At 53.6% G+C, this 11,395-nt stretch overlaps 2 protein-coding genes across 2 annotated transcripts in view; one reads left to right on the forward strand and one right to left on the reverse strand.

Moving 5' to 3' along the window:
- Nucleotides 1–3,937, reverse strand: part of MAPK8IP2 (mitogen-activated protein kinase 8 interacting protein 2) — a 9,750-nt gene extending 5,813 nt beyond the window's left edge. Inside the window, exons 1-5 of the mRNA XM_014541198.1 lie at nt 3,466–3,937; nt 2,675–2,780; nt 864–1,139; nt 656–749; nt 6–567 (exon numbers count right to left, since the gene is read on the reverse strand). Of these exons, the coding sequence (XP_014396684.1) occupies nt 6–567; nt 656–749; nt 864–1,139; nt 2,675–2,780; nt 3,466–3,734 (1,307 nt within the window). The 5' untranslated portion in view covers nt 3,735–3,937. The remainder of the gene's footprint in view (nt 1–5; nt 568–655; nt 750–863; nt 1,140–2,674; nt 2,781–3,465) is intronic.
- Nucleotides 3,938–4,197: 260 nt separating this feature from the next.
- CHKB (choline kinase beta) overlaps nt 4,198–11,395 on the forward strand; it is a 10,433-nt gene continuing 3,235 nt past the window's right edge. Inside the window, exon 1 of the mRNA XM_014541199.1 lies at nt 4,198–4,418. Coding sequence (XP_014396685.1) covers nt 4,198–4,418 — 221 coding nt within the window. The remainder of the gene's footprint in view (nt 4,419–11,395) is intronic.

Below are 11,395 nucleotides of genomic sequence, written 5' to 3' on the forward strand. Positions count from 1 at the left end.
GGCACTGGCCGGGGCAGAGGATGGGTGAGGAGCCCTCGGAGATCATGCGACTCACGAGGTTGCTGAGCAGCCAGGGCGAGTCGGCGTCCTCGCTGAGGTCCGGCTCGGACTCGGAGCCGGACTCGTACTCGCTGTTGGTGTCCTCGGGGCCCACGGGCAGGAAGGCGGGGCGGCGCGGGGGCAAGGGCTCGGCCTCGGGCTCGGGCTCGGGCTCCGAGGCAGGCGAGGACGCCTCCTCGATGGAGTTGGTGAGGTGCGAGGAGCGGCCGCTGCTGCTGCTCAGCTCCAGCTCGGTCTCCGAGATGGACGAGATCATGCGCCCCAAGTGCGCGGCGCCCGCCTCCGAGTCGGAGCCCGGCGAGGACAGCTCCTGGCTGCTTCGCCGGCCGCGCTCCCCGCTGGTGCCGCTGCCCAGGTCAACCTCAATGCCCGGGTCCGAGGAGGGCGAGGCCTCATTGGGCGCTGCGGGGCCCGGGGGCCGGTTCCCTTCACAGTCACAACCTGGGCCCACAGGTGACTGCGCCCCGTGGGGACGGGCGGCGGTGGCCGGGTGCGGGGCAGGCGGCTCTGCGGGGGCGGGAGGGGCCTCGGTCAGCAGGCTCACCGGCTTCCGCTCCTCCCTCCCTGCCTCCTGGGCCTCCACAGTCCTGCTCACCTTGAAGTGGCTCCTGCGGGGGTGAGCACAGCACTGTCTCCTGCCAGGAGGCGGGGGGCACTGGGACGAAGCCCCCATTGTTGTTCAGGGAGTCCTGCAGGGGCGACAGAAGAGGCTCTCAGGAGGGGCTCCAGCTGGAGGTGAGGTGGGGGGAGGAGCCACAGGCTGCCATGGCAGCGAGTCCGGGATGGCGGGCCTGGGCACTCACCTGGGCTCCCAGGGGAGTCAGGTGGAGTGTGGTGGGCCTGTGCTTGTGAGGCTCCTCCCGGGATGGGGAGGGGATCAGCAGCTCCAGAGTTCCGGCTTCTGAGCCAGGTCTTCCCCCCTCCTTGTCCTCTCCTTCTTTCTCCTCTTCTTCCTCATCCTCTTCCTCCTCCTCCTCCTCCTCCTCTTCATTGTCATCGATCATCTCAAACTCCTGGAAGTCATCCTGGAAGGAGCAGATGGGGTGCGGCTGCTCCGAGCGCCCCAGAGACAGGCTGTCCTGCAGGAAGGAGGGACAGGGCAGAGCTGGGTGAGTGTGGGACAGTGGCTTGGGGTCCCGGGTGTCAGAAAAGGGAAAGGCAGGCCCTAGCCGGTGTGGCTCAGTGGTTGAGCATCAACCTATGAACCAGGAGATCACCATTCAATTCCCTGTCAGGGCACATGCCTGGGGTTGTGGGCTCGATCCCCAGTAGGGGGCGTGCAGGAGGCAGCCCACCGGTGATTCTCATCATTGATGTTTCTATCTCTCCCTCTCCCTTCCTCTCTGAAATCAATAAAAGTATATTTTTTTAAAAAAGAAGAAAAGGAGAAGGCAGGAAGCTATAAGTCAAGGAAAAGAAACCTCCAGGTCTCTGCTCCCCAACAGAGCAGTTTTTGTGGGCTTTTTGTTTGTTTTTTTAATCTGCTTGAGACACGTCAGGATCGCTCTGGTTCTTGGTCAGAGCCCAGACGATTAAGCCTGCATTGACGGAGAGCCTCAGAGTGGCCCCAACCCAGCTGCCACCCAACCCCATCACCTTCAACACCACCACTCTTCTCTGCAGAGCAATCTGACTACAATTCACAATTATTAGACAACATTTGGCCTGTCTTCCCCACCAAGCTGCTGGCCCCACCAGGGCAGAATGTCCATACTGAGCACTGGTATACCCCACACCCCAGAACAGGACCTGCCCACAGCTGAGACTCAGTAAATATCAGACAAACGCAGGAAGGAAGAGACAGCTGGCACCAGGATCCACCAAGCTTGCACCAACCTCAGGGCCTCCGACAGTTAATCCCTGGGGCCAGCTCTCTCTTCCATTCCCTCCCACCTCCTCATCAGCCCAGCTCCTGCCCGCCCTCCCTTGGGCATGCTCCTGGGCCATGGCCACTGGAAAGTCTCGGTGGGGTTCTCTTCCCCCTCACTGTGTCCTCAAGTGGAACCCTGCCCCTGACACTCAGGAGCCATGGCTCTGACATGTCTTTCTCCCCCACAAGGTTATAACTCCTGTGGGCATGGGCCACACCTGTCCTGTTCCCTCAGGCACCTGGAGGCACCTGGCAGCTGCCACATGGTAGTTGCTCAGAACTGTTCTTGAATGAATGAAAACAGAACATGGAGAGACAGGAGGAGGAGAAAGAAAGGAAGGAGATAGGGGAGGAGGTTTCAGGTGGAGACATGAGGCAGAGAGATGCAGGTAGGGATGGGGCTGGGAAGGAGACAGGTGAGCTGGAAGGAGGTAGATCTTTCTGGGAAGCCCTCTGGGCACAGAGGGCACCTGAAGCATGGGCATATCTGTTCCCCCAAGCTAGTCCACGGACGGGGGTCAAGGGAGGACCACTGGGGAAGACCCCGGAGCAGGGCCTGCAGTCTGTTAGAGAAAGAGATGTGACTTCCAGGAAGTTCCCAGGACAAAGGCCCAAAGGAAGGAGGAACCAGGGGATCTCTTGCTTCAAGGCTGAGTGCAGACCTACCCTAAAACCCCAAGTGAAACCTAAGCGGGGCCTGCGTGAGGCTCCCCGGAGAGGGTTTAAGCTCCCGTCCCTCCCTACCTTCTCGCAGTGGTCCGAGTCATAGCTGAGGCCCAGGCCACAGTCATCGGTGATCTCAGACAGGTCTTCATCGTCAAATTCTTCCAGGCTTATGTCCTGAGGAGGCCTGAAGAGGAGACTCGGTCAGAGAACAAGGACAGGGCTCCCGGGAGAGCTGGCAACCCTGGGTGCCCTGCCTGGGAGCCGGTCCCAGGAGGGGCCATGGGAAACCCAGCTCCTAGACCCCAGGGTCTCCACAGCCCCCAACTTCCAGATCCACGTCCTGCTATCATTGTGAAACCCAATCTCTGTTCTCCAGGGGATTCCCCCCTATCTGAGCCATGACCAGCCCAGAGGGGCCACTTGTCCCTCTGCCCTCCTCCCAGTCCTCCTCTGTGGGCTCAGCCCAGGCCCCTCTGGATGGATGCGGAGCGTCAGGGGAGTTAGGCTGAGCAGAGGGGGGAGGGGAGCTGAGGCTGCAGCCGCAGAAGCAGAGGGAGGGGTCGCCCTGTTCCAGGAGCCAGTCTGGCCACTTTGTCTCTCCTCTCCTGCCCGGCAGGCCCTCTCCCTCCGTGGTCCCTTCCCCCAGGGCCAGGTTCGATTTCAGCTCCCCTTCCCTGAGCCCCGCAAGCCAGGCCCGGCCTCCCCTGAAGAGAGGCCCAGCAAGGCCGAAAGGACGGACACTCGCGCGGAAGACGGCTCCCTCCTGGCCAGGCCGCCCCCGGAAGCTGCGCCAGGGCCTGCACCCTCCGCCAGGGAGCGAGCCCGCAGGGGAAGGGGGGGCTGAGCAAGGGGGAGTCGGGGAGACACACAGCGGAGGGTGGTCGCTGGGGCCGGAGGGGGTGAAGGAGGGAAGGACAGACACGGGGAGACCCCGCACAGAGGGCGGCGAGGTCAGCAGCCCAGGCCTTGGGCGGGGCTCACCAGACACCACCTTGGCTTCCCCCCAGGAGAAGGGAGAGGGGCCCAGCAGCGCCGCTGAGAGCAGCGAGCGCTCAGAGCCCAGCCAGATGGGCCTGCTCATCCCTGAAATGAAGGACACCTCTATGGAGCGTGTGGGGCAGCCCCTGAGTAAAGTCATCGACCAGCTCAACGGGCAGCTGGACCCTCGCACCTGGTGCTCCCACGGCGAGCCCCCAGACCAGCCCTTTCGGACCGGCTCTCCGGGGGACACCCCGGAGAGACCGCCGTTTTGTGACTTTAGTGAGGGGCTTCCGGCCCCAATGGACTTCTACCGCTTTACCGTTGAGAGTCCAAGCACTGTTACATCAGGTGGCGGCCACCATGACCGAGCGGCGACGGTTTGACGCGAGGCTCTGGTTGGGGAAGGACCGAGCGCGTGTTTGTTTGGGGCGGGGGCGGGTGAGAAGCGGATTGGCGGAGACGGGCGATCGGGTTCCGGTGCAGGAGGGTCTGCGGGTGGGGACAGGCGAGAGGGACCGCCCGCAGCGACGATCCTGCGGGCGGGGAAGTCGGGGAAGGCGGCGGCCCGGTTCGCAGACCTCTGTCGGGTTCACTGGGGTTTGGGGGGGTTCGTGGCGTCGATGCGCCCCAGCAGCTGCACCGACGTCTCCAGGAACCAGAACAGAAGAGTTGGGGGTCCCAAGCTGGGCGGCGCGTTGAAAGGGGCTGGCGAAGCCGTTGGCTTTTGGGTGTTGGGTGCCGATGCGGCCTGGGGAGCTGTCCGCTTTTGGGTGCTGATCGAGCCCAGAGGAGCTGTCCGCCTTTGGGTGCTGATCTGGCTGGAGGAGCTGTCCAGCCTTGGGTGCTGGCTGGGAGAGAACAGAGACCTCTGCGGAGGATGCTGATCCGGGCTGGACTCAGAGTGGACCACAAAGAGGTTGCTGACTGGGGCTGACACTGAACTTTCAGTGTCTATTGCAGGCCATGCGAGTGGAGAGAGGTATCGATGGGCACTGGGTGAAGTTCTATCCCGGAAGCTGTGCTCATTCAATTGGAAAGATTTTTCTTGAGCTCCAACTATGTGACTGGCATTGTTTAGGGTTCAAGCTGTGTGAGAAGAGCAAAATCTGAAATTGAGCTCAAGAGTTAGATTTGGTCAGCGTCATCTGGCGTTGGAGTGAGGGGACGGTAGATCATGGCTAGGAAGACGGTTGGTAAAGGCAGGTTAGGCAGCCCTGGCTGGTGTGGCTCAGTGGCTGAAGTGTTAGGCCATGTACTGAAGGGTTTCAGGTTCCATTCTCAGTCAAGGGCACATACCTGGGTTGCAGGTTCAATCTGGCCTGGTTGGGGCATGTGGGGCATGTGTTTCTCTCTCACATCTCTCTCTCTCTCTCTCTCTCTCTCTCTCTCTCTCTCTCTCTCTCTCTTTCTCTCTCTCCATCTCTGTCTCCCTCTCTCAAAGAGTGGGACAATGAATTGAAGTTGAAATAATAAATACAGAACAAAATTGGCATTTTCACACAAATCTTCTCACTGGCTAGTGTCATAGTCCCAAACAGGCCTGGACTGGAGCCTTTGTATTAATTAGCTCCCTTACATATGAATCCCAGAGGATTTTCTGTTCACTGTGGTAAGTGTAAAGGGAACACCCCAGCAAAGTATTCCAGGAAATATCAGACTGAGGAATGTTTGGTGAGGATGGCTTCTCCAGTTTCCCAGTCCCTCCCAAAGATGCACGGAATTGGTAGTGATAGTGGTCGGCCTGACCAGGGAGAGGTCCTGATCTTTGTATTCAGCCCACCCCTTACCCCTGCTGGCTACAAATTGGAAGCACTTGATCGAACAGTCATCTTGGGAATGAGAGACATAAGGGCAGAACAAGACAAAGGGAACCTGGATCCTTAAGATTCATGTAATATGGCCAACATTTAAGCCCAGGACTGGCTTTCTCTAAACTGGTACAGAAGATAAATAAGCATGCCTATGTAAACTGCATTCAACTGTAAAGGTTGTTCACTGAGCAATTCCAGGGACCACACTTAGTGTATTCTATGTGTCCAACCACATACCACATCACTAAAATGTCCTTTTACCATAAAATTCAGTTATTCAGCATCTTTGTGATTCATGGCAAATATTGTCCTAATTGCTACAGAATATAATTCAGGATAACCAGTTTGGAGAGAAATTTAGTAACATTAGTAAAATTGAAAATACACGTATCTTATGATCCCTATGATATACTATAGCAGTGGTTCTCAAAATATGGTCTGCAGATTCCTGGAGTCTCCCAACATCAGCAAGGTCAAAATTATTTTGTCATAATTTTGTCTGCCACTGTGCTGTCATTTGTGTCGATGGAGCAAAAGCAATGGTGGGGAAAACTGCTGGCTCCTCCTACTAGTAACCATCAAATTCTTTCCCTGCCACATGCTCATGGGGGGAGGGGAGGAAGCACTTTCACTTAATAATTTCCTTGATGAAGCCATAAAAATTATTAAATCTTAACAGGTAATTCTTAATATTCAGGGTAATGATGTAAAGCACCGCATACAGAAGTACAATGGCTATTGCAACTGATTACACAGTTGTCAAAACTGGCAGCTGAACTAGCCACTTTTTTCATAAAACACTATTTTCACTTGAAAGTTGACAAACTACAGTTATTCTGACTTGGCTATTTGACAGAAACTCCCTCAAAAATAAAGTGAATGCGGCACTTCAAGGAAAACAATAGTATTTGTTGCCAATGATACAATTTGAGTTTTGAAACAAAAACTAGAATTTTGGAAAATCTGTGTCATCACTATGAGCTTAAAGTTTCTCAATATTTAAATATTTTTCCGATGAGAGTGGTGGTATGTTAACAAGTGACATTATATAATAAAATGTGTCAAAATTTGGAAGATCTACATAACTCCATGAATCAATATTTTCCAAATGACCCAGGAAGGCATGATGTTTCAAAATTATGCATGAGTGAAAGACTCATTCAGCATGCAAGGCAGGCCAACGGATTTTAATGTAAGAGGACAAAACGGTTCATTGATATGGTTTCAAATTCCAAATTGCAACTTACCTGAGTAACTACTTTTTGTCCGGTCTTGGTGTGTAGTATTAACAAAGATGCACAGTTATCTGAAAAAGCTTTGGAAAAGTTATCAACTGTAAATTTATGTTAGGCTGAATTTTCTTCATATATTTGAACCAAAACAACATATTGTAAGGGACTGACTGTAGAGACAATTATGGGGAACCTGTTATCTTCAACTAAGCCATATATTAACAAAACTTGAAAAAATGTAAAAACAAGGCCACTCTTCTCATGAAATTTTTATTTTATAAAAGTTTTTATAAATATAAATTATGTTAACATGTAAGGGTTTATTATCATTTAAATGAATAAATAAATCATTCCCCCTTGAATACACCATACTTCAAGTATTCAGGCAGAAAAAACAAATCACGTTCAAGGGAGAAAAATTAGGCTGGATTCAGAAATTTTCAACTGCAATATTCAAGGACAAAATGGGGTGATGAGCTGAAAGCTGTGAGGGAAAGAATTCGTGATGGTGGTGGTTGAAAAAATGATCCCCCAAAAGATACCCATGTCCTAATCCCTAGATCCTGTAAATGTCACCTTATTTGGGAACAGGATCTTTTCAGAAGTGACGAAGGGTTTTGAGATGAAGAGATTATCCTGGGTTATCTAGGTTGGCCCTAACTGCGTCACTGTTCTCACTTGGTGTGGAAGCAACCAGGCAGACTCAGGTGCATCGTGCCAGTGCCAAACCAACTCCTCATTGCCCATTGAGTAGCAGCAACCCTATCTCCTCAAAAATAATCAGGAACAATAACCTCTCCTTTGCCTGCTGGTGCACCAGCATGAGGAGCTCAGTGACCTGGTGGATTTCAAGGACTCAGATTCAGTGTAGGTGTCCTTCTCTGGAACCAGGGGAGGTGCCCTGTGGAAGTGCTCCCTACCCGGGACCCAGGGGCTGTAATCCAGCAGAGCTCACTCTTGCAGAGACAGAACATACAAATTCTACAAGTGGGCCATCAAGAATAATGGTGAGAGACAGCTCATCCCAACCCCTACTACTTGGCCGTATCTCTGTTTCTGGATTCACATATTATATCTACTGGGAACACAGATCCATACACTGGGCTTTGACGCAAGTGTACATACCCCAGCTCCTCAGGACACTGTCCAAGAACTGGCTCCTTAGCTAAGTCTTTTTAATATATTTTTATTGATTTTAGAGAGGAAGGGAGTGGGAGAGAGAGGTAGAAGCATCGATGATGAGAATCATTGATTGGCTGCCTTCTACATGCCCCCCACTGGGGATTGAGCGCATAACCCAGGCATGTGCCCTTGACCAGAATCAAACCCTAGATCCTTCAGTCCGCAGGCCGATGCTCTATCCACTTACCCAAACCAGCTGGGCCTTAGCTAAGTCTTTAAGAGATCATTCCATCTTCCTATGAGACTGGCTGCTTGGAGACAACACAGAAGGTTGGAGAAGCATGGGATCCTGTGGCAATCCACACATTGTATACCTTTCACTGTACAATGAGTTTCTGGGCCCAAGGTGATGTTATATACGATTCCATGCTGGTAAATTGTGTACTCTCTAAGCTCCTGCAATGTGATGCCACTCTGAGACACTGTGAGAGGGAAAGGCTAACCCACACCCAGAGGTGTTGATTCCTGGGTGGAATCACGGGTCAGCAAGTCATCTAAGGATGGTACCATATCAGGAGCTCAGCACTGAGCTTGGCTGCTAACAGGTCAGAAATCCAGCAGCAGGAATAATTAGATGAACCTTGATAAGAGAGAGCCCATTTTGGTGGACATACCCAGCACCTCTGCCACCTTGGCAACTCCATTCACAGGCCCACCGCACAAGCATGGGGTAGCCAAGGGCAGAAGCTTGGACATCTGCCCGTCCACTTTGTTGTTGAGTGACCCCTCTGCAGTGGGTATAACATGAGGCACAAAAATGCATCCACTTGTGACCACTCCCATAGGTCCATCTTCTTCTCCAGCCCTCCTTGTCTCCAAAGTCCCTCTTGCTCTTTCTAGTTCCCTGACCAACCAGCAAGACATCTATCAGGACCCAGAAGCCCACCACTACTCTGTCCACTCCGCTTCCTCCCTACAAAGTGGACATCCAAGTGTCTGCTTGAAGCTCTGCCCGGGAGAACTTCCCCTCATTACTGTCTTTCAGAGCCACCCCCACCCTGAATGGGACTTCAGGGCAGCAGTGGTTTGTTTTCAGCTCATATCCACACAGCAAGCTAACCCATTTGTGAATCAGACATGAATTTTCCTTCCTGTAAAAGACTGCTGCCCTCTGGACAAGCCTGGGCCCGATCGTTTTGCATTGTGCAAGGAGTTGCTACTGAGCCTGCCTATTGGTGTGGTGATCAGTCAGTACCTAGCTCAGGACAGGCAGGATCCCATCGCGTGGTCATTTGATGTCCCATCGTCAGGCACTCAGTCTATGCTTGAGCACAAGTTGGTTTCAATCAGTGAGTAGTTCTCCACTGCACCAGGTGTGATCTTGCTTCAGACCCCTAGGAGTGTGCACTGCAAATCTGCTGGATCCTGCCAAAGCTGTCGTACAGGGTCCCTATCTACCGCAAATAAGCTCACCTGTCATCCATTGGTTCTAAGTGGCAGGGGAGCCCATCCTGTAATCCGGACCTTCAACAAAGCCACCCTTTGCTCTGGGCCCCTTCCTAGTCACCCACTAACTGGGTCACAACAGTATTCCCAAGTGTGGTACGTGCTGACTCCAAAATCCAGAGCTGCATCAAGTGCCACGCCTTCTCCATGCAAGACACAGCGATATCCTTATCTTGGAGGCAATGCCCTGGTTTGCCCTACAACACTGCACCCCTTAAAACCTCACTGCTGACGGGCTCCAGAACTTCTGAGGACTTAGTTCTCATTCTCTGGCATGCATTGTCTTACCAAGGATAGAGCACTTGTCACTTCTCTCTGCACCATGTCCAGTTAGCATGTCATCGATGTTATGTGGGATGCCTGGATGATCAAGGTCTCAGTGGATTATGCTGTGACAGAGAGTTACAACAGCCGTGAAGCAAGACAATGAATGTGTTTGGCTCTCCTTCTCATATAAATGTGAACTGCTTTTAGAAATTTACTCTTCACTACTAGAAACTGAAAAGACTATTCACCACACCAATAAGTGCCTGATCAAAGCCAGAGGTATGTTCATCGGTCCCATTAAAGACACTTCATCTGACACAGCTGCTGTGTGGTAGGCCACCATCATTTACTTGAATTCATCTGACTTTTGCACGGGCCATCCAGGTGAACTGAACGGGATGAACTAGGGGCTACCACTTTGTCTTTGAGAGTGACACAACCTCTGCAATCCCACATGGCAGCTTTGTTTCTGATTTACTATCCTGGATCGGGTGAGTGCGCAGGGGAGTTCCAGGTGTTCCCCTTGCTCTTGTTACCATAATTCTCATCCTACAGGCCAGGAATCCATGTACAGGCTCTGCCCACAGCGAGGTACAACCACCCCAAGTGTGCACTGGGGCCAGAAAAATAACCCTAGGGCTTAGGTTCATCACCTGACTCCCAGAACCCCTCTTCTATCCAGTGGCTCACCATGCTTCAGGGGTCCTGCACAACATCAGCGCAGATCCTGAATCTAACAGCCCTGAAAGGTCTGGAGGGTCCCTTTTCCAAAGTAAATCAGTTGCTTTAAGAGGCTCTTGGTCCCTTTGGGGAAGGATTGAGGAACGTTTTTGTATATACTTATGGTAACATGGTAAGATCCTTCCTGGAAGGGACCAGGCCTCCCTTTCAGCCGGTGAGCTGCAGGTTTCCGGTCTGGCTCAGACTTAAACAGGGCGAGGGGTTGTGATTTCCCGCTGCAGCAACGACATTCATCTTCTGGTCACCGATTCTTGATTTCTCTCTGATTATTCAAATCAAACCACTCGCCAGTTGCCCATCTATTTAACCTCCCCACCCCCCACAAAAACCACACACACACACACACACACACACACACACACACACGCCACGTCCAACAGGCCTGTCACAGATCCCCGGGGCCAAGGCCTTGTGGTTGCCCGGGCAGCAGCGGAGGCCCAGGAGGCCAAGGGGACGTGGCGCAGCGCCAGCGTCTGCTCCGCGGCGGCCGAGCCTTTCCCTCCTGGATGCGATCTGGTAACTGGTTCTAGGTCTGGAGACAGAGGGGCGGTGGGTGGGGCACGGGGCACTGGTTTCAAGCAGGACCAGAGCTTCTCTCCGAGGTGCGCTTCACCCACAAGGGGTCTCGGCGGCGGTCAGGAATCCAAGGTTCGTGGCGTCATCAGAATTGTCCCGAGGGTCACAGTGTTTCCTCACAGCCAGTGTTTATTCGGCAGCTCCACGGGCCACGCCCTCTCAGCCTCCCCTGGGGTGACCACGCTCGGGACCGGCCATGCTCACACGAGGGCTCTCTTCCTCGCCGAAGCCCCAGGGAGACGCAGCGCGTCTGGTCCACTCGGGTTCCCGGCGAAGCCCGTCTTCCCTTAAACACACCCGCCCACGCACTCCTAGGACGCACCACCCACCCACGTGATTGGTCAGCGTGACCCTCCGCTCACGACAATTGGCCGGCGTGACTCCGCTCAGGACGCTTCTGATTGGCGACGCCGCTTCCTTTTTTTTCCAGCGGCCCCGCCCAGAGCGCGAGCGAGCAGGGGCGGGGCAAGCGAAGACGCGCAGAATTTGGCCTCGGAAAGGGCTCGGGACCAGGTCACGGAGAGAGCCGAGTGGCGCCGCGAGGAGCCGAACAAAGCCGGAGG

This window comes from Myotis brandtii, unplaced genomic scaffold (genome assembly GCF_000412655.1).
Source record: "Myotis brandtii unplaced genomic scaffold, ASM41265v1 scaffold2658, whole genome shotgun sequence".
NCBI lineage: Eukaryota > Metazoa > Chordata > Mammalia > Chiroptera > Vespertilionidae > Myotis > Myotis brandtii.